This window comes from Microcaecilia unicolor, chromosome 2 (genome assembly GCF_901765095.1).
Source record: "Microcaecilia unicolor chromosome 2, aMicUni1.1, whole genome shotgun sequence".
NCBI classification, from domain to species: Eukaryota; Metazoa; Chordata; class Amphibia; order Gymnophiona; family Siphonopidae; genus Microcaecilia; species Microcaecilia unicolor.
Window position 1 is genome coordinate 320,863,988 of NC_044032.1, and position 27,997 is coordinate 320,891,984.

A 27,997-nucleotide genomic window follows, 5' to 3' on the forward strand; every position below is an offset into this window, starting at 1 on the left:
CAGTGGTGGACAATTCGATCCAATTTGACCTTGGGACGTCCCTTTCAAATTCCTCAGCCTCAAAAAGTGCTGACAATGGATGCATCCCTTCTGGGGTGGGGAGCTCATGTAGATGGGCTCCACACTCAAGGAGCTTGGTCCCTCCAGGAATCAGATCTTCAGATCAGTCTCCTGGAGTTGCGAGCTACTAAATGGACTTGGGAAAAATCCACAATTTCGGAAATAACTTGTATAAAATATTTCTACGTGTGGGTAGCTTTCCAGGTGCCCTTGACCTGGATTGGCCGCTGTTGGGGGACAGGATGCTGGCTCGATGGACCTTTGGTCTTTTCCCAGTATGGCATTACTTATGTACTTATTTACTCTAAAGGCTTTCAGAGATTGTTCAAATTCAGACAGTCAATCAGGTTGCCATGTACTGCATCAACAAGCAGGGGGCACCGGATCTCGCCCCCTGTGTCAGGAAGCCGTCCAGATGTGGCTTTGGGCTCGCCGTCACGGCATGTTTCTCCAAGCCACGTATCTGGCAAACGTAAACAACAGTCTAGCCGACAGGTTGAGCAGTCACGAGTAGTCGCTGAACTCGGGCGTGGTACGCAAGATCTTCCGAGCGTGGGGCACCCCCTTGGTGGATCTTTTTGCCACTCAGATCAATCACAAGGTCCCTCAGTTCTGTTCCAGACTTCAGGGCCACGACAGACACTTTTCTCCTGCATTGGGGGAAGGGCCTTCTGTATGCATATCCTCCCATACCTCTGGTGGGGAAGACTCTGCTGAAACTCAAGCAGGACCGTGGAACCATGATTCTGATTGCGCCCTTTTGGCCGCATCAGGTTTGGTTCCCGCTTCTTCTGGAGTTGTCCTCCGAAGAACTGTGGAGATTGGAGTGTTTTCCAGCCCTCATCACCCAGAACGAGGGGGCTCTTCTGCATCCCAACCTCCAGTCTCTGGCTCTCACAGCCTGGATGTTGAGAGTGTAGAATTCGCCTCCTTGGGTCTTTCTGAGGGTGTCTCCCGAGTCTTGCTTGCTTTCAGGAAGAGGTTTTACTCTTTTAAATGGAGAAGGTTTGCGATCTGGTGTGACAGCAAGGCCCTAGATCCTCGCTCTTGTCCTACACAGACCCTGCTTGAATACCTTCTACACTAAGACCAGACTCTGACAAGACTAACTCCGTAAGGGTTCACCTTAGTGCGATTAGTGCTTATCAACTTATCACCGCCTTGTAGAGGGTAAGCCTATCTCTGGACAGCCTTTAGTTGTTCGCTTCATGAGAGGTTTGCTTTTGTCAAAGCCCCCTGTCAAACCTCCTCCGGTGTCATGGGATCTCAACGTCGTCCTCACCCAGCTGATGAAGCCTCCTTTTGAGCCACTGGATTCCTGCCATCTGAAGTATTTGACCTGGAAGGTCATTTTCTTGGTGGCTGTTACTTCAGCTCGTAGAGCCAGTGAGCTGCAAGCCTTGGTAGCCCATGCTCCCTATACTAAATTTCATCATAACAGAGTAGTCCTCCGTACGCACCCTAAGTTCCTGCTGAAGGTGGTGTCGGAGTTCCATCTGAACCAGTCAATTGTCTTGCCAACATTCTTTCCCCGTCCTCATACCCGCCCTGCTGAACATCAGTTGCATACATTGGACTGCAAGAGAGCATTGGCCTTCTATGTGGAGCGGACAAGCCCCTTCAGATAGTCTGCCCAAATGTTTGTTTCTTTTGATCCCAACAGAAGGGGAGTCGCTGTTGGGAAACGCACCATTTCCAGTTGGCTAGCAGATTGCATTTCCTTCACTTACGCCCAAGCTGGGCTGACTCTTGAGGGTCATGTCACGGCTCATAGTGTTAGAGCCATGGCAGCGTCAGTGGCCCACTTGAAGTCAGCCACTATAGAAGAGATTTGCAAGGCTGCGACGTGGTCATCTGTCCACACATTCACATCTCATTACTGCCTTCAGCAGTTGGTGCTGCAGAATCTGTTCGGGGTTTAGAACCCAACTCCACCCCCCTAGGCCTATTTGTATTCTGTTCCAGGCTGCACTTTCAGTTAGATGTTTCTTCGTAGGTCAATCTTTGTTATGTCCTCACCATTGCGAGGCCCAGTTGACCTTCTTTTGTTGTTTTGAGTGAACCTAGGGGCTAGGGATACCCCACATGTGAGAACAAGCAGCCTGCTTGTCCTCGGAGAAAGCGAAGATCTTACCTGTAGCAGGTATTCTCCGAGGACAGCAGGCTGATTGTTCTCACCAACCCGCCCACCTCCCCTTTGGAGTTGTTGTTGTTCTTTATTTGCTTTTTCATATAACTGAGGCGGGAACGGACGCGTGCGGGCGGGAAGATGGCCGCGAATGCGCAGTGAGTCTGTCCCGTGCTCCGGAAGCTGTCACAAAGTTTGTTGATTTTTGCTGGAAAAAACCTCCATTCCTGGGCCACCGTGGACGCCGACCCATCAGTGAGAACAATCAGCCTGCTGTCCTCAGAGAATACCTGCTACAGGTAAGTATCTTCGCTTTTATTTTAAAATGGAAACTTTGGGTTCCTTTTACAAAGCCGAGGTAGTGATTCCCACGTGGCAAATGCGATGAAGCTCATAGAAACTGAATGTGCTTCATCGCGTTTGCTGCACCAGGAATCATTACTTTGGCTTTGTAAAAGGAGCCCAAAGTTTCCATAAGTATGTATGGGGTTTATATTTGGTGCAGGATAGACTGTTCACTTAGAAATCTGTCATCAAGTGCACGCCAAAGCATTATTTAGGAGTATACCAAGCACTATTCAAACCTATATGCCTGGGCCCCCTACCCTCCCAAGTCTGGTTACGCCACTGCAATACACAAACTGCATGCAAACAAAGTACCACACCTCGGTCACATTTTCTAATTTAAATTTAGGAGATTAAAATAGAACTCATCCTGAATTAAAGTGTGATGGCATCTAATATACAAAATATAGGCAGACCCTCACCAAATTCAGAACAAGTGATTAGAAATATGAAGAGTGGAGGAGTGGCCTAGTGGTTAGGGTGGTGGACTTTGGTCCTGGGGAACTGAGGAACTGAGATTCCCACTTCAGGCACAGGCAGCTCCTTGTGACTCTGGGCAAGTCACTTAACTAATGCATCATACATTCACCTCTGAACTCTCATTCCTGTAATATCACATCACTCATACCTTCTCACAGAAAGATATATACCATATGTCCTCATGCCTTTATATCGCCCTCTAAGCTCCCATTGTTTCCTTCCAAAGTTTCAATGTTTATGTTCCATTGTTACATTCCCTAACGACAACTCAATTGTTTCGCATAACTCTGCACAATGTAACCCATAACCAATCTGTAACAAATTGTATTTCCAACATTTAACTCATATTGTAAGCCACACTGAACCCGCAAAAAGGGGGGAAAATGTGGGATACAAATGCAATAAATAAATAAACCCTCCATTGCCCCATGTAAGCCGCATTGAACCTGCTGCTATGAGTGGGAAAGCGCGGGGTACAAATGTAACAAAAAAAAATATGAAGACAAAACTTGAACTGGGAACCCCAAGAAATCAAACTTGGCATGAACAGCAAAACCATAGAAATGAAAACAGAAATGTATATTTCTTCTTGTACTGAACACAATACAACATAAGTACATAAGTAATGCCATACTGGGAAAAGACCAAGGGTCCATCGAGCCCAGCATCCTGTCCACGACAGTGGCCAATCCAGGCCAAGGGCACCTGGCAAGCTTCCCAAACGTACAAGCATTCTATACATGTTATTCCTGGAATTGTGGATGTTTCCCAAGTCCATTTAGTAGCGGTTTATGGACTTGTCCTTTAGGACAATGCACATTTCCCAAAGCTTAACATGTTTTCAGCTAATAAATTCAAAATAAAACACTATTTTTCTACCTTTATTGTCTGGACTTTTATTTTCCTATCACGCTTGTCTCAGTTTCTGTTTTCTGCTTGCCTGTCTTCTCTCTTTCCATTGACTGTTGTACATTTCTCCTCTCTCCTCCTGTCTTGTTTCATTTTCTTGACACACTTTCCCTTTTAGCTCTGTCCTCCTTTTTTTTCCTTTCTACCTCTTTATACTCAAACTTAACCCTCTTTCTCACCTTCCAGTTCTCCATCTCCTTTTTACTTTCTAGCTATCAATTTTCCATTTCCTCTCACCCTGTAGCTCTGCCATGTCCTATTTCACTCCTTTCCCAGTCTATTATGTTTTTCTATGTTTCATCAAAACTCCATTACCACATTTCTGCCCTCTGTATTCACTATCTTCCTCTCACTCATCAACTTCACAACTTCCCATGGTTCCACCATTCCCATTATCTCTCCTCCCTCTGCCACCTCCACTCTTATAGACCAGCATCCCCTCCTTCTTTCTCTCCTTATCTATCCTCCTCAACCCTTGTAGCTTGATACTTTCCTATCCCTTCCACTTCATCCGTGTCCTATCTCTCTTTTCTCCTGCTCCCTCTCTTCTCTGTCTCTTCCTCTCCTCCACCCCAGGTCCCACAATTCTCCCCCTCCCTCCATCCTGTATCCAGCAGCTGTTTCCCTCCCCCATAGTCCACCATCTATTGCTCCCTCCCCTGGGTCCATCATCTCTTCCCTTCTCTCTGCCTCTGGGTCCCACATCTCTCCCCCCCCCAGTCTTCCATCTCTGCCTCCTATCCTGGTCCCACATCTCTCCTCCTCCTCCTCCTTTCCCTCCACTTTAGGGTGCCACATCTCTCCCTCTATCCCTTCCTCCTCTTGGCCTAAGGTTGCCACATCTATCTCTCTCTCTCTCGCCCTCCCTCCAACTCCTGGATTCAACATACCTTTCCTCCACCCCACTTCCATTCTACCTTCTTTCCCCCCATACACCATCTCTGCTCCCCCCCCCAATCCACCATCTTTGTCCCAACATCCCACCCTGATCCAACTTCTCTGGCCCCCCTCCCCAGGGTCCAACATCTTTGCCCCCCCTCCCCAGAGTCCAACATCTTTCTTCTTTCTTTCAAACCTGGATCTAACTTTATCTACCCTTCCCCCTCATCCCCTCGAAGCCAGCATCTCCCACTCCACCACAGGGTCTGGCACTCCCCTCCGCCCTTGGATTCCTCATCTATCTTTCTCCCCTTCTTTCCCCTCAATCTCTGGGTCTGGCTGTTTCTCTTCTGCCTGACATCTCCCTTGTCTCCAAATCCCCCCCTTTTAGCTCAAAATTTCCACCCTAGCAATTCCTGTATCCCTTATTTGTCCTGTTTCTCTGTTCTATTAGATTGTAAGCTCTTGTCAAGCAGAGACTGTCTCTTTATGTCCAGAATACAGTACTGCGTACGTCTAGTAGTGCTATAGAAATGATAAGTAATAGTAGTAGTAGTAAAATGTCCATAACTTCAAACAGTGCCCTGGCAGCTACATAGGCTGACGTTGGAACCTTCTCTCAGCCTTGCAGAAACAGGAAGTTACATTAGAAGGGGATGGAATGTTGCCAACAGAAGGTTCCTGCATCAGCGGCACACAGCCTATGTCACCGCCAGGCCTTGTTCAGAATCACAGACATTGTGAAGAGGGGGGGGATTCAAAGACCTGGGAGATGCCAGGGCGCAGGTGGGAAAGGGGGTGGTAGAGCCAGACCTGAGGATGGAGTGGGGAGAGAGAGATATAAGACGTGGGAGGACAGTACTGGGCCCCCGACTCCTCTGGGCCTCATCAACTGCCCAGTTGCCCAAATGGTCAGTCCATCCCTGGTTGCCTATAACAAGCATTGATAGTCTTTCACAGTGGAGGAGTGGCCTAGTGGTTAGGGTGGTGGACTTTGGTCCTGGGGAACTGAGGAACTGAGTTCGATTCTCACTTCAGGCACAGGCAGCTCCTTGTGACTCTGGGCAAGTCACTTAACCCTTCATTGCCCAGGTACAAATAAGTACTGTTTTAATTTCCCCCTCTAGTACCTCTTTCTGACTCCAGATCACACGGGGGGACTAAAGATACCTATTTCACATAACAGGTTCTGTATGGTTTCTCCAACCTCCATTGTCACCCAATCACAAGGAGGTCTGCTCTGGGTTTGCATTAGGGGCTGTAATCGAAATCTAATTCCCATAACTACTGCTTTCTGTCTTCCTGGATCTAGGTATACTCTGGGCCATTTATGTTCCCAGATAATGCCTATTAAAAAACTGTCTAAGTTTCTCCAGAGACTGAGTGTATGTGATGTGCCTTGTAAGCTAAATGTAAGGTAAAGAGAAGATAGAATAAAGACAGAGATAGGTTTAAATAGATAGATACATTTTATTTCTTACCCAAAGACAAGTCTTCAAATTGGTACAAATACAGACATCAGACTTAATCAGGTACATTCAGCAGACAGATTCTGGGTACAACCGGACAGAGCCCTGCCGTCTGACAGAAGCGTTGGGGAGGATTCCAAAGCTATGGCAAATTGTCCCCTCTTTTATACACAAACCTCTCCATAGAAGTCAATGGTGAGATTACCTAGCTCTCAATTTCTGAGATGATACTTTCCCACGCAGTCTTATCAGCATGTTTTGGGAAGCGTTGAGATAACAGTTCCACATCTCTCTGTGTCGCAATACTTTTCACACCATCTTAAGAACTCTGTATAACCTCTGTAGCTTCTATACAAACTAATAGACTCCATTTTGTTCATCTGATTTAAAGTGACAGTTGTACCAGTTTGTGGTCAGGACTCATTGTTCAGACCTGCTTTTTACGATTCTGAAATATTAAATCATGTACCTGTTATTTGGCCTAGTCAGTACTTCTTCAGTTTATTTTAGCTGTTAAAGGTATGTAAATTGACCATCACTATTCCAGTGGATGGATCCCAAGCGGGGACACATATTAACTTACAGGAAAGCAAGTCCTTGCGCAGCCAGTCATAGATTTTTAAACCTAGCTGGTATTTTTACAGCCTGAGTCCTAAAATCTGGCCTTCCCACCCTTCCGGTGGATCCAGTGAGGGTCTCTTGCTGTACTATAATTATACATCCCCACTTGTCACCCCCTCTGAGGAGGGGTGACACAAAGCTCGTCATCATCCATTCCAGAAGGTGGCAAGCTATCAAACGAGAGGGGAGTTTTGCTCTTATGGGTTGCTAGCAGATATTATGCCAGACAGAAAACTTCAATCTTAGGTGGTATATTTTGGGCATATGGAATTCCCTTTATATTACTCAACCCCTTGGGCTTTATCCTGATGTCATTTCTCTTGAGACTTAGTCAAACCTGTAGTGAGAAATGTTTTTATGAATGGGACTAATCCACGAGTTCATTTACAAAATCCCATGCAGTATAGGTATACGGGTAATAGCATTTCAGGTGGATCATACTAATAAATACTTTCAGGTTTTGCTATGACTTCTATTGTATCTGTTGCATAGTACATGGGGAGATAATCTAATGTATCTTTCTCAGTGGTCTTGAGAAGGAATAGTGGTTTTGATTAAGCATTGTTATGGTGGCTCAACAAATATATGGTTAGTATTCAGATTGCAGGCTGTTTAAGGTTGTAGATATTCAGAATCCTCAAACAGGTCGGGATTCTTGGACCTTACTAGTACTATCATTGGCATTCAATCATGAGCACTAATAAGTGGATAGCAAGTATGAGGTTGCCTCATACAGCAAAGAGGGTCAATCCCAGCACCAAAGGTCATGCATGGATCTTGACATATGCATAATGACCTGGAAGTATGGGAAGCAATTTATATATCCCTTACCCCACTTGGAGCTTAGTCAAACCTACAGAAAGACATGCCTACACCAGAGTTAAACAATTGCATAACAGGTTGATATTAACAGGGTTTACACCTACATTATGATATCTTAGCCAGTATTAGGGTTTGATGTTACCCTTGTATCTGAGCAATATCCACTTCAATTTTAATTACCTAAACAGAAATAACAGGGAAACTCTTAGAAAATAATTAGAACAATAAAGAACAATAATAGGAAAATAAAAATAAAACCTTTTCAATATCTAGAACAGGATTACTGCTAAACTGAAAATAAAACAAAAATTATGAATCTATAATGTCCATAAACAGCAACAGTAATTCTCAAATTAAGTATCAGTTCTAAATTCTCTTTCATCGATTATGGTTGAGGTGGTGGAAAGCGTTGAAGAATCTGGAAGATCTAACAGGGCTGGATTTTCAGGCTGGCTTGCTGAAGGAAGTGACTGGTCTTGAGATGGTTAGGCTGGTTCTGCGTATATCTTTCACATGGACCCAAAACTTATGGTCCAATAGTTTGCAAGGTGTAAAGATTATTGCCACAACCTTGGGGGATCTAACATCATTTGGATAGATCTTGAAGACGTACTTGTGGTGTATAAAATGGGATCTTTCCATGTCTTTATTCTAGGCATACACCATCATAATCAGTCCATCAAGAGCAGAGGCTGGCAAAGGAATAAGCAACAATAACTGTATGCCTGAATGATACATTGCTATATCTTAGTGGGCATAATCAGTGTGAATTGAATAGACATGAAAGACAATGTAAACATGGAGAAAACAGTGCTAATTAAGTGCAAAAGCAAAGGGAAACCAGAAGGGTTCAATAATGAAAAGCCAATTTACATAAATAGCAATAGTATATATGAAATTAATCTACAAAAAAACAATTAGAATTTAGAGATGATGGTAAATGTTCAATTATTGATGTATGGAGGGCAAGGAATATGGTGAACAGAATAGGCAAAAGGCACGGATAATGCGTTGCAATGTATAGCCAGTAGGTATGGATTCTTCACCTGTAATGACTACCATTCACCAAGGGTTGAGCCCTCAGCTGCAGGAGGCCAGCAGGACTTACGAGTTAGATGATTCAGAAAGAGAGGTAGAGGCCAAAGCTTTTGTAACTCTAATAAGTGGAGAGCCTGACTCTTTCGCTCATGGACCACTTGATGCATCTGTTGAAACTCACGCTCAATAATGTCTCGTTTTTCACACCAGGTAATGTTGGGGTCTGTGCATCTGTCTTTTAATTTAGCGATTCTTTGCTGCAACATAGCCTTCAGATCAGATACATTATCGGGTAGTTCTTCTTTGCTAGCAGTCGTGTCCTCGGTGAGGAACGTCAGCGGAATTCGTGTATCCATCTGGAGAAAGGCAAAACTAAAACAGACCAGTAAATTTATTGAAGGAAGTCATAATGCTAGGAGGTGGGTTGTGGGTATAAATGGGGGCCAGGAAAGAGGCTTGGTAAGAAACAAAGCATCGAAATGAAAAACCAAAAAAAAATAAAAATAAAAATAAAATAGGCTTACACACAAAAAAATTGAAAATAAAAATAAAACAAAATATTATACATCTGAATTGCGGCAAGGCATATTCAGATGGCAATGCAAGGAAAAGGTTCCTCGAAAAGACAAATGGAAGGAAAAAACATTAAAAAGTGCAGCCACATAGAGTTTAAGTAACCCTTTTCAATCAGTCAAAGAAGTAGGGAGAAGCATATCGCTTTAAGACAAAGCTACCACGTGGTAAGAGTTAGTTGAAGCAAGGTGTTAGTTAAATACACAAAGCATAAATTCCAGGACTGCTGCACACAAATAATGTACACCAGTTCTTCTCACAATCACTCACAGTGAAAGACAGAGAGATAAAAAGAGCAATAGTTGCCATATTGTGATAACCTGTTTTGAATAGAAAGGAATCAGAAAGTGGAGTGTACAACTTTCTCAATTTATGTCTGAAAGCTTCACCAATTCTCAGTCCAAGAATACTATAAAATCTATTGATCAGCGCAAATGCTCCCCCAAATGGCCAGTTCAAGGGAACATTTCTCGCATTCATTCCATATAACGGATAATGGTTATTAAATATTTCTTCTTTCTTAGACAAGGAAATAATGAAAAGCTTTCAGATGTCACACATATCATAGAGAGATTTCAAAAATGAAGGCTTTATATTCATGAAAAAACTAAAGAAGTGAATGTCACATCATTTAAACAGCGCAACAGTTAAGCAGAAACATTTTAACCATGAGCAATACACAGCTTTTATTTAAAAGGGATCCCGTATAAAGTAAAATGGCATAAATAAGTCAGTACAGGTATATATATAAAATGAACATCCTTCGGGGATCGCTCATCCCTGCAGTTGATAAGAACTCCCCAGGGAAGGTATGCATAAAAGCAAATAAATAAATAAATAACTTGCTGACTTAGTTAGGTCATTTGTATGGTACCATAAATATACACTTGCTATTAAACCTCGAAAAATATAAGATAAAGACATGTCACCTGTAATAGAAACCGAAACATCACACCAATACAGATACAGAGAAATGGTTTCTGGATACTAAATGAGAAGCTGAGTAATATGAGTAACTGAGAACAACAAAATTAGATCGGGTTCGGATTACGTCCAGTCATTATGGGGGCGGTTAATATTGATCCCTAGGTCTGTGGTCATTGCAGTCTACGTTGATCCGGGTTCCACAAAGGGAAAGATTGCCGTTCTGGGGGATTTTGACGGGTTTGACGGTTTTGACGGCGGATTTGATTCATAACTGCATTTTGAGGTGGTAGTGGACATTCCCATGCATAATGACCGTATTGATGACAACGATAACACTGAACATCTATATAACGATCAGGGCTAGGCCGGGAACGATAGTCTCTGGGTCGTATATTAGTGATGGGTGGGCCTTTTGCAGGTTGAGACCGGCGGCCACGATTATCAGGGTAATCATTCCTACAGTCTTGCCGATGTGGGTTATCTAGCGAGGGGAGGTCACTTGGTTGCCTGCGGTCTCTCTGTGGTTGTCGTATCTGCATCTGGGAGACACGCAACGATGGGGAGTCTGAAGGAGGTTGACGGTATTGACTATGAGGAAAGTGCCGGCATGGACATTCCATGGCGTAATGTCCCAATTGGAAACAACGGTTGCATTGTACTTCAGCTCGGTGGTTGGGAGTAGGCTGAGAGCGATAGTCCCGGCACTGATTGTTACCTCTAGGACCATTGAATTTATGTGGAATGGGGTGAATCGGCTCTTGTAGGGGGCCGTCTACTAGGTCGTGGATTAAGATTGACCTCACCAGGTATCAATAACGATGTCAGATCGACAGTGTCTGGGATCACGTAATCAGTGATAGTCAATAGCCATCTACTGAGGATCTGATAGTGGAGATGACGGGTGGAATCGGGTGTGTATGTGTAAATAAAGTTTAATAAGCTTTGCAGAGTTTTGGTCTTAAAGGTGCCCTTACGGGGCCACGAGAGTCCAGGCTGAAACTTATTCCAGGAATGCCATATTTGGCAAAACTTTATAAGATATATGTGGTCTCCTGGGAAGTGATTTATCACTCTCTCAAGAGGCAGCATAATGAATTGGGTACCAGAACTCTGGTATGGTAGAACACCGATATCAGGGTTGTGTCAAATAGTATTGGCAAATCTAGTCTTATAAAACACCTATATCACTACAATCTGTTACTATTATCTCCAAAAAAAAATTCGAATATACAATGGCAAGCTTCATAGCAACACATGCAATAAATGAAAATATACTCACGTGCAATGTAATCTCCAGGGCAGAAAATTAATAGAGAAAGAGGACAATTGGCGGGATCACTACGCCCGTCCGAAATCTCGGTGGCATACCGCAAAATAGAAAGGTTTTGTTTCGGACGGAAAGTCCTTACCAGGGTTCTGAATAGATGTCAGATCACCAGTATTACTATAAGCATGGTGAGCATACACAACAAAAGGGCTAGGCACTTCATGTTGGTAGTTTCCATAGTTAAATGTAAGATCTGGACTATACCAAAGGCAATTGGTGGTTAATGAAAATGAGTAATAAAAGTAATCCTAGGGTCTTAACCAGAGGTAGTGAACAACATCACCCAATATGTATAATGACGGGACCTTGTGAGCAAGTGGTCTACAAATAGCTTCAGACCTGCAATTAGCTATAGAGGGAAAAAAAAAAGAACTAAATTAGTAATATATATATTGACCAGATCTAGAACCCGGTACAAGGTCAGTGGTTCAAAAGGCAGCTTCAGAGACAGCAAGGAGACCTAGAAATGATAATTTGTTAACAGTTTACAAAAACATGCAATGATTATCCTGATAGTAAAACATACAGAGATATAACACAATCATACTCACGCATCTATTAATGTACTCCAACATAGGGACCCAAAATAAAATTACTAATTGGCGGAAAGCTCGACGCTTTGACCGCAAGTGACATTAGGAGAAAGCAAGACATAAACTGCAAACAGAAATATGCATAGAGAGACAGTACAAAAGTAATAAATACTTAGTGTCAGCTATTATAGATTTATACTACTCTATCCCAAATTAATAAAAACTGCTCCCCAGAGTGTGCTTCTAAAGGCGTAAAGAAAACCCAGTTTCCCAGCCTACCAAGACTATTCCGTATACATGGCAGAGCCCCCAAAAAGGGACATTGCAAACACTCCCAAAAAGGACTCAAGAAACCAGCGAATAAGGTGTCATGAGTCGAAGAGCAGCGGTCCAATGGGTTTTCGCTGACTAGTGAACTTCTCGTGTGCGTTTGAACTTCTCGTGTGCGTCTAATCACCCCAAAGGACCTGTAGTTTGAGACTTCTTCGTGTACAACAACCTACTCAAAATTTTGTGGTTAGGGAACTTCTCCGTATACGAATAACCAAACTACAACATTGGAAAGTTAGGAAACTTCTCGTGTAAAGCTAACCATCCAAAAATATTGAATGCCCGAGTCAACCTGTATACAATCGCAACGAAAGTCGTTAGACGTCTCTTTATTAACCCCGCGCTCATCTATACAAGTAACTCATAGGTGGGCAATAATGCCGAAACCGCAGGCCACTCCGAAAATGGAATGGAAGTCTGCTCCTAATAAATAAGATGCCGTCATCCATTGAAGGATCTCCTTCAATGCATGTAAGTCCCAGACATCGGTATCAAAGTTAATTGCATGACACTAGTACAATAAGTAGAGAGAGAAAAAATATTAAGAAATAAAGGAGAAAGAAAGAAAAAGGAAATAATAAATATGGCATGTTCCTAGAAAGAACCTCTGAAACCTAATCCAGAAGTAACAAGCAAAAAAAAATTATTTTAAAGGGAAAAAAAACATGTAAGCTCTTCGGGTAAGGCACCTTACCTTTACAGTGTGTACTAAGGTTGCCACACAGCAAACTATGAAAGGAAAGCTTGAGGGTGGTAGAGCAGAACAGAAAGGAAGCTAGGGCAAGCAGTACAAACTCAGTCATGCAAGACGAACAAAGCTGAAAAAGACTGAGAAATACTTAAACTTGTAGGACAGTTTGACATACGTAGCTTAGTGTTAAAGATTATAGATGGCAGCGGACCAGCACTGCCATCATAGAAGTAAAAGTTATGAAAATTTGAGCACAAATATTTTTACAAGAAAGAGTCTGTAGCTAGCATGCTCTGGAAATCACGCTATACCCCTGTGTTATAGAACACAAGCACAATATGATAGCATTTAAATGTAACAAAAACAGTTGCTTCTCAACAATATAACCAAAATATGCAACAGTCTTCCTAAAATACTACCAGCATTCAGCAAGAAATACATGCATATTAATCATACTAAGGTAAATGTGACATTATAGTGGAACATTAAGACATATATCTGTACAGGGCAAAAGAAAGTAACATCTGTAGGAATTGAGTAATACCATTTAAAGTGCAAAAACCAGGATCATGAAGCATAAATCATGGGGGCACGTAAATGAACTATCAGCATAATACCAAAAACAGATTAAAGAAGCATTGTAACGTAATCACAGGAAGCCACACTAGGACAAAGAAGGAGGAAAGCCGGTTTTCAAAGGGGTAAGGTTATGTATGTTTGAAGGAAAGATACCTTTTTAACACTTTGTAAGCACATGGTGTAGCACAATGAAGTCTATCAGGCTGTCACTAGCAGCGCAAAAAATAAAGAAACCTGTCTCGGGTTTAAAATCATGACTCAAAGACGGAGTGAGAAAGCATTAGAGTATCTATTGTTTAAGGGAGGTGAGCTGAAAGAGAGGGGCAACGCACAAAAGTCAAAGCAGTATGAGCATAAATTTTGGGGAGTGGGAGACAACGTCTAATAAAAGGAGAATGCAGAGTAAGACTAAGATGCAGTGTCATAATCTTAAAAGTGAAAGAAAAAGAATACATCCGTACATTGTTACATGCTCAGAGGTGCCCGTATAACGGACTTGTTAGTTAGATGGATTTAGGAGCAATACAGTTGACAGAGGATAGACAGCAAGAGGTTCACAATATCCCTGTGTAAATGACTGGTTAACTTGTACCACTTCAGCATAGAACAGAAAAAACGGATGGAGAAGGGGAAAAAATTACTTTCTGAGCTTTTAAAAGTGAACTGTAGAGCCTCCTCTGCCAAAGCAGTGCTGGACTGATAGGCAGCTAAAGTGGGCAAGCTTCCCAGATTCCTCATGTCCTTGAGATAGTGAACTACAGCGCTTGTTAGGGGAAAACTCTTAAAAGTTACAGAAAGAAATGGCAGTTTCGGAAGCCTGGATAAGGATATGTGAGGGAAAAAAAGGGTTTAGAACTTCAGCTCTTCGGGCAAATTTAAATGGATTTATAAAGGCAGATTCGAAGCCCAAGAGGGAGTATTACTAGTAATGTAGTAAGTTTTGTTCCAGAAAGAAAATTAAAACGCACACCACATGGGACTGAGAAGGAAAAAGAATAGTTTTATAGGGAATCAAAAAATGATTTCTAGTTTGCACCAGAAGCCAAAAAGGTGTATGTAAGGTGTTAAGTTACCCCAATTGGTATCGTGCGGGCCACATCCTTATAAATTTTAGGAGTCGGCAAAGCATCAGAGAAGAGGGCAGGGAGGATTATTATGGCAGAGAAAGTGGGAGCAGAACAAAATGTCGTAGAGGAAGGAATTCAGATTGGACTTAAGGGAAAAAGAAGTGGCTATGGGGGTAGGGTGAGAGCACAGAACTGAGCAGCAGTGAAAAAGAGCAATCAGTTGAACTACGCAGTAGATAATAAAAGACAGGAAATGCGCTTCAAAGTGAAAAAAGCCAAGCCAGATTTAGACAACGCCATACAGAGATAAGAACTAAGAAAAACAGAGACGGAACAGTATAGTTCACACAAAAATCCAAGTCAGACGGAGTGCAAAAAACACACACAAAGATGTAAAAGGAAAAAAGAGCGGACCCGCCCCCAGACCACAAGACAGCCATATACTGCTACAGAAGTTAAAAAGGAAAGATAAGATCAGGAAATGTGTGTAACAGCTGAAAAGATAGCACAGGAGCATAAGATAGAAACTATATATCCGTGAGGAGAAACGGAAATCAGAGGTTCTAATGCTGCACTAGGAGAAAGAGCTGAGAAAAGTACAGGAAGAAGGGCTGTTAGAGGGAAAGCATAGTGCAGAGGACTGAAAGAATAGAATAGGGTATGCTGGGAAGTGTAGTGCACAAGGGTGTGGATACGGATGGCAAAGACTGAAGGAATATACAATTCTTGCAGTTATCATGAGAGACAGAGAAGTTTAAAACAACCGCAGATAAGACTTAGGGAGATAAGGGGAAAGCAGCAGTTGGACGGCGGTAAGCAGCTACAAAGCTGAACCCCGTAATTAGTGTTTGCAGCTGAAAAGAAAAGAAAGTTGTAGGAAGTAGGAGGGACAGTCCCGAGCATTAAAAAAAAAATCTCGTGGATAACTGTTTCAGCACAAGATCAAAAGTATGTGTCGCACACACAGAGTAAAGGCAATAGCAGATGTGGAAAGGTGGGGGCTGTCAGTTTTGAAGAGTGGTAATAAGAACAGAGAAACCAGAAGGATTTTAGAGGAGAGCAATCTGAAAGCGTGCTGTTCTCCCAGAGTAAAGAAAATTCCCCCCGATACGGGAACATCCAGAAGAAAAAGAGCAAGGGGACTGATAGGCAGAGGTAGGCAGAAAGAGTTAGGCTGAAGGAGAGCAGGAAAAGGGATTGGGGAGGCGACAGAAGAAGAAAGAACAGAATACATAGTAAGAACAGGGGGACAGGGATTTGAAAAGGGGGGATTAAGACAGACACAAGATGGGATGGGAAACAGAAAATGCGCAATCTCTAAGGATTGTTAAGCGAGAATGCTAGCATAAGACCAATCCAAAGATTTTGAACATTGAAATAAACTTACAGCAAACCCCAAATCGCAGTCGCCTGGATTCGTTGTATGCATCATTCACACAACAAGCACAGTCTTGCGCACATCTTTCAAATCAAAGGGATGGACAGAATAGGAGAAAGAAAGAGGGTGAGAAAGAACAGAACAGAATGTAGAAGTGAAGTTAGAACTCAAAGAATCATCCCCACTGCGTTAAAAATTTGGGAAAGAGATTAGCATAGGAAAGGGCAGAGAATCAGGCGTGTTAGTGCAGCGCAGGGCATGAAAACATTCAGGGAAGAAAGTAAAAAGACAGAAGAATAGAGGAGTATTTAAGTGGGGGTGAGAATGGACAGGACATAATGCCCCTGAAGTGGGCAGCGTCCATGAGAGGGATAACAGCAGAACAGCAGGGGAACAGAAAAAAGGTGATAGAAAGATAACATAGAACATTTGAACGCACAATATAAGTATCCCTCTTGCGTTCAAAAGAAGAGAAAGAAGGATAGAATGAACGGTCAGCGTACGGCCGGTCACCACTGTTTTAATTTCCCCCTCTAGTACCTCTTTCTGGACTCCAATCACACGGGGACTAAAGATACCTATTTCACATAACAGGTTCTGTATGGTTCTCCAACCTCCATTGTCACCCAATCACAAGGAGGTCTGCTCTGGTTTGCATTAGGGGCTGTAATCGAAATCTAATTCCCATAACTACTGCTTTCTGTCTTCCTGGATCTAGGTATACTCTGGGCCATTTATGTTCCCAGATAATGCCTATTAAAAAACTGTCTAAGTTTCTCCAGAGACTGAGTGTATGTGATGTGCCTTGTAAGCTAAATGTAAGGTAAAGAGAAGATAGAATAAAGACAGAGATAGGTTTAAATAGATAGATACATTTTATTTCTTACCCAAAGACAAGTCTTCAAATTGGTACAAATACAGACATCAGACTTTAATCAGGTACATTCAGCAGACAGATTCTGGGTACAACCGGACAGAGCCCTGCCGTCTGACAGAAGCGTTGGGGAGGATTCCAAAGCTATGGCAAATTGTCCCCTCTTTTATACACAAACCTCTCCATAGAAGTCAATGGTGAGATACCTAGCTCTCAATTTCTGAGATGATACTTCCCACGCAGTCTTATCAGCATGTTTGGGAAGCGTTGAGATAACAGTTCCACATCTCTCTGTGTCGCAATACTTTTCACACCATCTAAGAACTCTGTATAACCTCTGTAGCTTCTATACAAAACTAATAGACTCCATTTTGTTCATCTGATTTAAAGTGACAGTTGTACCAGTTTGTGTCAGGACTCATTGTTCAGACCTGCTTTTACAGATTCTGAAATATTAAATCATGTACCTGTTATTTGGCCTAGTCAGTACTTCTCAGTTATTTTAGCTGTTAAAGGTATGTAAATTGACCCATCACTATTCCAGTGGATGGATCCCAAGCGGGACACATATTAACTTACAGGAAAAGCAAGTCCTTGCGCAGCCAGTCATAGATTTTTAAACCTAGCTGGTATTTTACAGCCTGAGTCCTAAAATCTGGCCTTCCCACCCTTCCGGTGGATCCAGTGAGGGTCTCTTGCTGTACTATAATTATACAGTACCTGTATACAATATGTAAGCTGCATTGAGCCTGCTATGAGTGGGAAAGCGCGGGGTACAAATGTAACAAAAAAAAAAAACAGTATGTAGCAAGAGTCTCTCCTTACCTTTTACCATGACTATTGTAGGTGCATTTTGCACAAGTGCCTGTAAAGAGCCTGTCTGTTTGTCCGTTTTTAATTTCAGGTGCGTACATTTCCAAAGCTAAAACGTCAAGAGCTGAGGAGGGTGAAGAGGCTCACATAATACCAGAGGGGCTCTCAACCCCTGCCATCACAAGAGGGGCAGAAATTGTGTGTTGGAAAGAGATACCCAACCTCAATTAGCATGTTGGGGGCGGGGGGGGGGGGGACATAAACCTGTGGAACTGACAGCAGAATTAGCAAGTGTCGGCAAGGTTCCCCAATCCCTGCTGGGACATAGAGGGACAGCCCTATAGTATTTGAAGAGAAGGAGCAGGACTGCCAAATGATAAGAGGTATTGGTAAGATGGGTAAAGAAGTCTAAGAGGAGACAGAGGAAAGGAGTTGGGTTGTGAGCAGTGGGAAGAGAGAGAAAAGAGAGATGATACAAATTCAGTCTCTGCTACTCAACCACCTCTACTCCAACGCTCTGTAATTGCATGGGTGGTGAGTAACTGGGTGTCTGCTGGAAGAGTAACAAATGAGGTGAGTGCAGTACTTTTACATTTGCCCCACTTGCTACTCTTGCAGCAGACACCCAATTACTCACTGGTCACATAGTTACACAGTCGCACAAATAGCTAACCCACTCATTCAGTGAAAAATGCTCTAGTGCAATGCTTAAACTATGCACTTACCAACTTGTTTTGTTTTATGTATTACAGTTATTGCTGATCTTTGAGACTGGTTCAGTGGCTGTGTTGGGGCTAATTACAATTGCCTTGTCTCAGATAGATAGAGAACAAACAAAGAGGGGAAGTACAAAAAGACAAGTAATGGTAATTTAGTTCTCTGGGATTAGGTCGCAACTTCCCCCTCTCAGATACGAACTCATTACAGTCCAAAATAAACACTGAAAGAAAAAGACACAAGGCTCAGATATTTAGGAAAAATAGGAAAGCTGTTTATTAGATATATTGGCACCAATAATAGCAGTTCAAATCATATCTGTCAAGGCAGGATAAAGATTACACACTAGCCCTAGTTCTAGAACTTATAGGACACCTGGCTCCCAAGGCAGTAAGAAAGGAGAGAAAGAACAGTTCAACCTGACAGATGGCAACACTCTTGAACTCACGAACCCATATCCAGAAGCAGTCAGGGAGCTGTTGAATTCCTTTGGATAAGGCAGGTACCATGGCTGGAATGGCAGGTATTCTTCTTCGGGACAGCAGCAGCAGAGACCCCAGGCCAGTCAGCAGATGGTAGCTCCCCCTATGCATGCAGGGTGGCCACTCTCTTTAACAAGCCCTCATTATATGGCCGGCTCAGATGACTGTCTGACAGCAGCTCTCACACAAACTGTACTTGATAACAGCCAGCACCCTGATATTTTTTTTTGAACCCTTCTTATACCTTTTCCTCAGGATTTGAAGAGTCATGCTTCAAATCCTGAGGAAAAGGTATAAGAAGGGTTAAAAAAAAAAAGACATCATGCTGACCAATGACCAAATCTGGGGGTTTCCATTGTTATGTCTTTGGGACCCAAAAACCCATCTTCAGATGCCGTACTGTTTTCTCTTGACCATGAATTTCCCAGCTCGGTACACAAAGAGGGGCATAATCGAAGGGACGCCCAAGTTTTTCTGAGGACATCCTCGCAGGACATCCCTGTGAAGGGGCGGGAAACCCGTATTATCGAAACAAGATGGACATCCATCTTTCATTTCGATAATACAGTTGGGGACACCCAAATCTGGAAATTTAGGTCGACCTTAGAGATCGTCATCCTTAGTCTTGGTCATTTCTGATTTTCGGCAATAATTGAAACCGAGGACGCCCATCTCAGAAACGACAAAATCCAAGCCCTTTGTCATGGGAGGAGCCAGCATTCGTACTGCAACTGGTCACATGCCAGGACCCCAACTGGGCACCTTAGGGGTCACTGCAGTGGACTTCAGAAATTGCTCCCAGGTACATAGCTCCCTTACTGTGTGTGCTGAGCCCCCCCCCCCCCCAAATCCACTACCCACAACTGTACACCACTACCTTAGCCCTTATGGGTCAAGGGGGCACCTACATAAGTAATGCCACACTGGGAAACGACCAAGGGTCCATCGAGCCTTGGTACCTAGATGTTGGTACAGTGGTTTCTGGTGGGCTTTGAAGGGCTCACATTTACCACTACAAGTGTAACAGGTAGGGGGGGATGGGCCTGGGACCGCCTGTCTGAAGTGCACAGCACCCACTAAAACTGCTCCAGGGACCTGCATACTGCTGCGATGGATCTGAGTATGACATTTGAGGCTGCAAAAAAATATTTTTAAAGAATTTTTTTGAGGGTGGGAGGGAGTTAGTGACCACTGGGGGAGTAAGGGGAGGTCATCCCCGATTCCCTCCGGTGCTCATCTGGTCAGTTCGGGCACCTTTTCGTGGCTTGGTCGTAACAAAAAAGGACCAAGTAAAGTCGTCCAAGTGCTCGTCAGGGGCGCCCTTCTTTTTTCGATTATGGGTCAAGGACGCCCATGTATTAGGCACACCCAAGTCCCGCCTTCGCTATGCCTCCGACACCCCCCCGTGAACTTTGGTTGTCCCTGCCATGGAAAGCAGTTGGGGACACCCAAAATTGGCTTTTGATTATGCCGATTTGGGCAACCCTGGGAGAAGGACGCCCATCTTCCGATTTGTGTCAATAGATGGACGTCCTTCTCTTTCGAAAATAAGCCTGCAAGTTTGTTATTCACAGTTATTTTTGCCTCCCATCATCCTTGATGTGTCAGCAATGTGCTTGAGGCCTAGTGCATGAACAAGCCTCTACATGGAAAACTGACATGGCCTAAGTCTGTGAGAAGTCAGGTTCATAATAGAATAGTACCTTTCTGTAGGGCCACTTTGTCCCCACAGCTGTGGCATGCTTTACCATGCAGATGGGCTATTGCTTTGATTCCAGGGGCCAGCTGAGGTTGGGGATGCTGTTGAGACAGCATTTACAGCCCATGGAGGTGGGGGAAGGAGACCTGCAATAACCAAACTAAATTCGGAAAGGAAATAAATGGAAGGAAAATTCCACGGGTAGTTGCAAATGAAGGCTACAGTGCTAGACTCAAATCCTGGTTTCAGAAGAGCAGGAAGACCAAACAAAAACAACCAGGTCAAAGAAGGAAAAAAAAACCCTGAAATTTTAATTGTGCATCGCTGCTTCAAGGATGTTCCTTTGATGACCATAGTTTATGACTTTGGCATGTCCTGTGCTTTGCAAAGCTTTTAATGTAGATTTAGGTTTGTGTGTTTATTTTTATATATCCAGGTTACCTTACAACCAGTATTTTGGAGGAGTGTCCTGCCCTGAGCAAGGATCAGTTCCAAAAAAAATCAATGGCTTTCCAAATGATTACTGGGGTTGGGGAGGTGAAGATGATGACATCTACAACAGGTAAACCTGCAACTGCACTTTTTTTCTATTTCACTACTATTTTCAGAGCATTTGGATAGAAAAGGTCAGTTCTTCTCAACTTATCCCTTCTTAACTTATCACAGAAATAAAACAGGTCTTGCAGCAAGGAAGCATTCCTTTTCCTTACCAACCTGCCAGTGTGTACAGCTGAAACACATTTCTTGTTCACTTTTATTTAGCCGGTATAGTTTTTTACTTCCTTTTCTTTAGGGCAAGAATTGGGAGGAATTTATCAAGGATTAAAAGTGTCTTTAGTAACAGACTGGCTAAAGCACTAAGAGGCTTTAAACTAAATTTGCTGGGGATGGAAAGAAAGGCCCCAAAGTCATTAGGGGCCATCAGGAAGGTAAGACATCAAATACCGTTATAGAAATGCCCGTAGCATCATAAATAAATTTCTAGATCTAGAGGTCTGCAATGATAGAAGCCGACTTGGATGTTAGTGGCAGTCACGGAGATGTGATTCATGGAGAACCATGACTGGGATATAGTTAGACCTGGCTATAATTTAGTCAGACAGACAGAGTAGGAAAAAAGGATGGAGGGTAGCATTATATGTTAAGAATAATATTAAAGTGACAGAACTGCAGGACATGGAAACGCTTCTAAGAGGAGGATTGTGAGATTTCTTGAACTACATGGAATGCGGGACCCGAGACAGCATGGCTTCACTAGTAGCAGGTCGTGTCAGACGAATCTTACTGTCTTCTTTGACTGGGTGACCAAACAGTTGGATGTGGGAGGAGCACTTGATGTGGTATACTTGGATTTCAGCAAAGCCTTTGACACGGTTCCTCACAGGCGACTGATAAATAAATTGAGTGCCCTCGATATGGGTCCTAGAGTAACTGATTGGGTCTAAAATTGGTTGAATGGAAGATTACAGAGGGAAGTGGTAAATGGAGCTTGCTCTGAAGAAAAGGGATGTTATCAGTGGAGTACCGCAGGGATCGGTCCTCAGGCCAGCTCTTTTTAACGTCTTTGTGACAATATTGCAGAAGTGCTGTCTGGTAAGGTTTGTCTTTTGCGGATTATATTAAACTCTGCAACAGGTGGACACCCTGGAAGGTGTGAATGACATGAGGAAAGACCTAGCGAAGCTAGAGGAATGGACCGATATTTGGCAACTAAGGTTTAATCCCAAACAAAATCCGAGGGAACGGTACAGTATAGGGGGTGAAGTGCTTCAGTGTACGAAGGAAGAGCGGGACTTGGGGGTGACAGGCAGAAACAGGTAGAAAAGCGATGGTCAAAGCCAGAAGGATGCTTGGGTGCATAAAGAGGCATGAACAGCAGGAAAAGGGAGGTGATAGTGCCGTTGTATAAGTCTCTGGTGAGGCCCCATTTGGAGTACTGCGTGCAGTTCTGGAGACCGCACCTACGGAAAGATATAACAGGATGGAGTCAGTCCAGAGGGTGGCTACGAAATTAGTAAGCGGTTTTGAATGCAAAAATTAGGGACAGGCTTATGTATATGCTGGAAGAGAGGAGGGAGAGAGGAGACATGATAGAAACGTTTAAATATCTCAAGGGCATTTATGTACAGGAAGAGAGCCTTTTTCAAATGAAGGAGTGCTCTGGATGAGGAGCATATGAGAAAGTTAAGAGGGAATAGGAGTAACCTAAGGAAGTATTATTTCACAGAAAGAGTAGTGGAGGCATGGAATATGGCCTCCTGGTGGAGGTGGTGGAGTCAAGGACTGTTCCAGAATTTAAAAAGGCATGGGATAAGCATCTGGGATCGCTTAGAAACAGATAGAATTGGGGGTTACAGAGGATGGGCAGACTGGATGGGTCATTTGGCCTTTATCTGCCGTCATGTTTGATGCTGCTTTCGACTCCTGACTTGTAACTTTTATCTTATCCTTATGTGTCCTTCTCTCTATCCTTCCCTTATCCTTTTTGGTCCTGTCTGTTTGTCCTGATTTAGATTGTAAGCTCTTTTGATCAGGGACTGTCTTCTTCATGTTCAATTGTAAAGTGCTGCGTACGACTGGTAGCACTATAGAAGTGATTTATAGTATAGTAGTAGTCATGTTTCTATGTTTCTACATATGGGTAAGAACACGCGCTGTGGGTCAAGCTGGTAAGAGGAGGGGGTCACGTGATGCCGGCAGGCGGATAGGACGCTCGCAAGCCCTGCTCCGACCCTGAATCAATAATCTGCAAATTTAAACCATCTTCTTGAACTCCCGCCGCAACAAAACAATTTCAGCTGAAGGTAGCAAGAGCTGGAGCTTTTGAAGACGAGGATACAAGGTCGTCCGAGTTGGACGCTGGGGTATGCCGGCAAAAACACCGTGGCCTCCTAGGATATTGTGCAGGTCACGAGACCCAAGATGGCGTCGCCACCAACCAACAACACAGTTGTTACTTTATAGAGGAAGCGGTCCGAGAGCTGACAAAACAATACTGCGGTTCTAGATGAACGACTTTCGAAATTGCAGGCATCGGTGGACACAAATGAAAATTTAGAGAGACAAGTGGCGCGACTTCAGAGCGCGGAAGAACGTATTAGCTGACAAGAAGACAGGTCAGAAGCCTTAGAGGGGAGAGTGATAGGGTGGAAACTCTGGCAAAGCAGCTGTCGCAACTCACCGACAATTTAGAGAACAGAAGTCGTCGCAACATATAAGATAATTGGCGTCCCTGAGTCTGTAAAGGACGGGGAGCTTCGGGACTTTGTTGCCTGATGGCTGCCTGAGCAGCTGAAAATCGACCAGTCCAAGGGCATGATGCGGGTGGAAAGAGTGCACCGTGTTGGAGCAGTGCGAGAAGCCAATCGGCGCCCGAGACCGTTCTGGCTAAAATCTTGGACTATGCAGATAAAGAACAGCTCAAGCAGGCGTTTCGAGTGAGCAGAGCTTTGGATTATAAGGGAACCCGCATATTACTATTCCAGGACTTCAGCACGAGTGTCGGAGCAGAGAAGGAGAATGGGTCAACAATGCAAGATATTATATGACAAAGGAATCCGTTTTTCAATGCTTTATCCTGCAAAGGTTCGAATACAGCATGATAATAAGGCTCTCTTTTTCACAGAACTGATGAACCTTAAGAAGTTTGTGGAAAAAATTCAGAAAGAATAATGGCTGAAAGGAACGAAAGTTCAGGAACGAAACGACGCGTGTGATCAGAAAGCGGAATTTGGGTGTCCAGAGCTGAGTGAGTAAATGACTACAAGACTACTGAAGGACATATTTGCGGGACACAGCAAAGACTTCACAGTGTTACAGCAGTTAAACGGACAGTGGTGCTGCCCACAAGGCCTTTGGTGGAGGAGTGAGGGAGGCAAGTTAAGGTGGCTGTGGTTGTGTTATGTTTTATTTTTTGCAAAACAGCAAAAGTAGAGGCTGACAAATGCGCAAACCAGTAGGGAGATAATATCAAAAAACAGTTTATTCAGAATATTCATATCCAGGATATTCTGAATAACTGGTTTTTGATATTATCTCCCTATTGGTTTGCGCATTTGTCAGCCTCTACTTTTGCTGTTTTGTTTTGACTTTCCGTGGAGGCTTCTCCTGTCTTCTGTGTTTTATTTTTTTGCCTGACAGAAGCCTTAATATAGTGATCCCTCCATCTGAGATGTGATGATATAGCTGATTGTTAAATAATTGGGGAATGAACCAATTATTTTGAGGAGTTGCGAGAGGGAGGGGGAGGCTTTTTTGAAGGGAAGGGGAGCAGGGCAAGGTTGGAAGGGGAAGGGGAGTGGAGTATGAATGTGGGGGAGTTTGTTATAAGATGGTTGTGGTGGATGGTGAGTTGGGGTTATTTTAGAGGATGGGAGGAGGGGAGAGGATTGGGAGGAGCGGGGGGGTAGGGGCTGGGAGTGGGGGGTATGGCTTGGGTCTCCAGGTATAGATGAACAACCAAGGATATAATAAGGCAGAAGCTCTGGGAAAGGTATTGGAGGTTGGGGGGGCCTACCTGGGGGCTCACCTGATGTACACAAAAAGGATTTTCTGGAGAATTATGGTCCAAGAAGCTTTATATCTTTAGCAAATCTGAGAGTTGTGACAATAAATGTTGATGGGATCCACTCCCCTGTTAAGAGAATGAGACTTTTGCAATATTTAAAGAGGTTGAAAGCTGATGTAGCATTACAGGAAAAACCATTTAAGTAAAATAAACATGCTAAATTAAGAAGGGACTGGGTTGGAGAAGTGTACTCAGCATCCTATAGTGACCACCAGAGAGGAGTGGCTGTGCTCATTAATAAGGCCTTGGCATTTACACCTCACGAAATTATTCAAAACCCAGAAGGACGATGGGTAATAGTCATGGGGATGTTACATGGGGTTAAGAATAGCCGTATGCAGGCTGTACGCACCGAATGTTTACTCTCTCAAATTTTTTACGCAAATTCGCTCCAAGCTGGCCAAATTAGATGATTACCCGCTGATAGTGGGAGGAGACTTTAATATAACTAGTGATCCATCTATTGATTGTCAGCCGCCTAGCAACCCCTGAAGGATCATCTCCATAAGGGAGTCAATTATTTAATTGATGAACTGGCATTGCTGGATACCTGGCGCCTTTTGCATGAAGAGAGAAAGACTTTACTTTTTTCTCCTACCCTCATAAGGTACATGCCCGCTTAGACTATGTACTGGTCTCAGGAGAGTTAATGGGAAGGGTACAGCAAGCAATGATTGGGGAGGCTGTGATATCGGATCATGCGCCGGTATGGGCGGAGTTTGGATGGACCTCTAGTGCGCGGCCGGCTCGGTGGAGAATGAATCCTGCACTGTATCAAAGTGATGTTTAAAGACTATCTGAAAAAGGTGTGGTCAGATTTCGAGGTTGAGAACCAGGTAGAGGATGTAGGGGCGAGAACGTACTGGGAAGCAGCTAAAGCAGTTATCAGAGGAAAAATTATAGTGTTTACTGCAGCGGCCCGTAAGAAGAGAGATCAGGAATATAATGCTAGCAGGGAACGGTTAGGGGAAGTCCCGCCGGCGATATATGGCGCGCCAAGTAGAGGAGAACCAGGCGCTTGTATTTAGGAAGGAGAGGCAGAATTTGCTTAATGCCGCCGCCCAGTATAGTATTAAATTATACAAAATATGGCCTGCACAGATTGGGGAATAAGACAGGGAAACTCTTGGCCGTCCTTGGTGAGGCAGTGGTTCTGGAAGGAGTTACGATTACTAAAATGAAAGGGGTGCAGGGGGTAGTTCACATTACATCCCAAGAGGACATCCAAAGAGAGTTCCTTGCTTTTACGCATCTCTGTATGATTCGGGCTCCTTTCCAGTCAAGGATGTGAAGATTTCTTTAGATATTTGCAATTACCAAATCTATCTAGAGAGCAGGCAGATCAATTAATTACACACTGTAACAGGCAAGGAAGTACAAGCGGTTATCAAGCATTAAAATTAGCAAAGGCTCGGGACCGGATGGTTTAGGCAGCAGAGTTCTACAAAATTTACATTGTCCATGCGTACCTGCATTTGTTTGTGATGTGTGAGAGATTCAGGACTCTCAGTCTATGGGCCCAACGTTAATCACGTTTTTTATCACAGTTTTACCAAAACCAGGGGAGAGGACCCGGAGCTAGTGGGTTTCATATAGGCCTATCTCCCTCATCAATCAGATCTAAGATACTAGCAAGTGTACTGGCAGCACGGTTGGGGGAATTTCTTCCCTTGCTGGTGCATAAAGGACCAAGTAGGTTTTGTGAAAGGTAGATTTGCGTCAGCCAACATATTGAAAGTGTCGCATATTGAGAGAAGGTGCGCGTAGGCCAGGGGATTCAATACTTGCTAGTTTGGATGTGGAGAAGGCATTCGATAAGGTCCTGTGGCCTTATCTCTTTTGGGTTCTACAGCGGTTTGGTATTAAACGAGCCTTTTAGATTGGATTAGAGTGCTATACAGGAATCCGACGGTCCAGTTGCTGGTTAATGAGGCCCTCATGCCCAGTATATCTTTGGGGCGAGGTGCTCGGCAGGGATGTCCCCTTTCCCCTTTATTGTTCGTGCTGTCGTTAGAGCCATAGGCTGCTCGGATCAGGCAGGAGGGGAGTGAAGGGCATAAAGATGGGCGACACTGAATATAGAGTTAATATGTTTGCTGACGATATGTTGTTGTTGGACAACGCAAAAGAATCATTGCTGATAGTGATGGAGATAATCAGAGAATTCGGGGCTTTTGCATTACTGTGCATTAACTTTGGGAAGTCGGAAGCATTAGCTGTTGCGTCCCTATGCCACAGTACAGCCCTGGAGAACTTTCTGCTACTTTGGGCGAGCACAGGGATCTGAGTTCTGACTATGAGTGGATGTATTTGAAAAATGTTATAGAAAGGGTAGAATTGGTAAGGAGAATATGTTCACAATGGAAGGACCTCCCGGTCAGAGGTCAAATAGCATTGGTCAAAATGGTACTCCTTCCCAAGTTGCTTTACCCACTTCAGATGTTGCCAATGTGGATAGCTCGACGGAAGGACACAGTATATCCTAGCACGTTAGCTCATTTATATGGCATAATAAATGCCCTCGTATAGCTTTCGCTAAGCTATCCCGCATTAGGCGAGAGGGGGGACTCCGACTCCCTGATCTGAGGTTATATAATGTGGCAACGATGATGCGGTGGATTCATGAATGTCACACTTTGTCCACTAGATATGCTCTTCCCGGATTCTGGCAAAGCTGGTGTGCTCCTTT

General features: G+C 43.6%; 1 protein-coding gene across 1 annotated transcript in view; it reads left to right on the forward strand.

Annotated features, from left to right (window-relative positions):
• B4GALT1 (beta-1,4-galactosyltransferase 1) overlaps positions 1-27,997 on the forward strand; it is a 242,413-nt gene that overhangs the window by 203,157 nt on the left and 11,259 nt on the right. Inside the window, 1 exon segment of the mRNA XM_030194331.1 lies at positions 21,178-21,303. Within this exon segment, the coding sequence (XP_030050191.1) occupies positions 21,178-21,303 (126 nt within the window).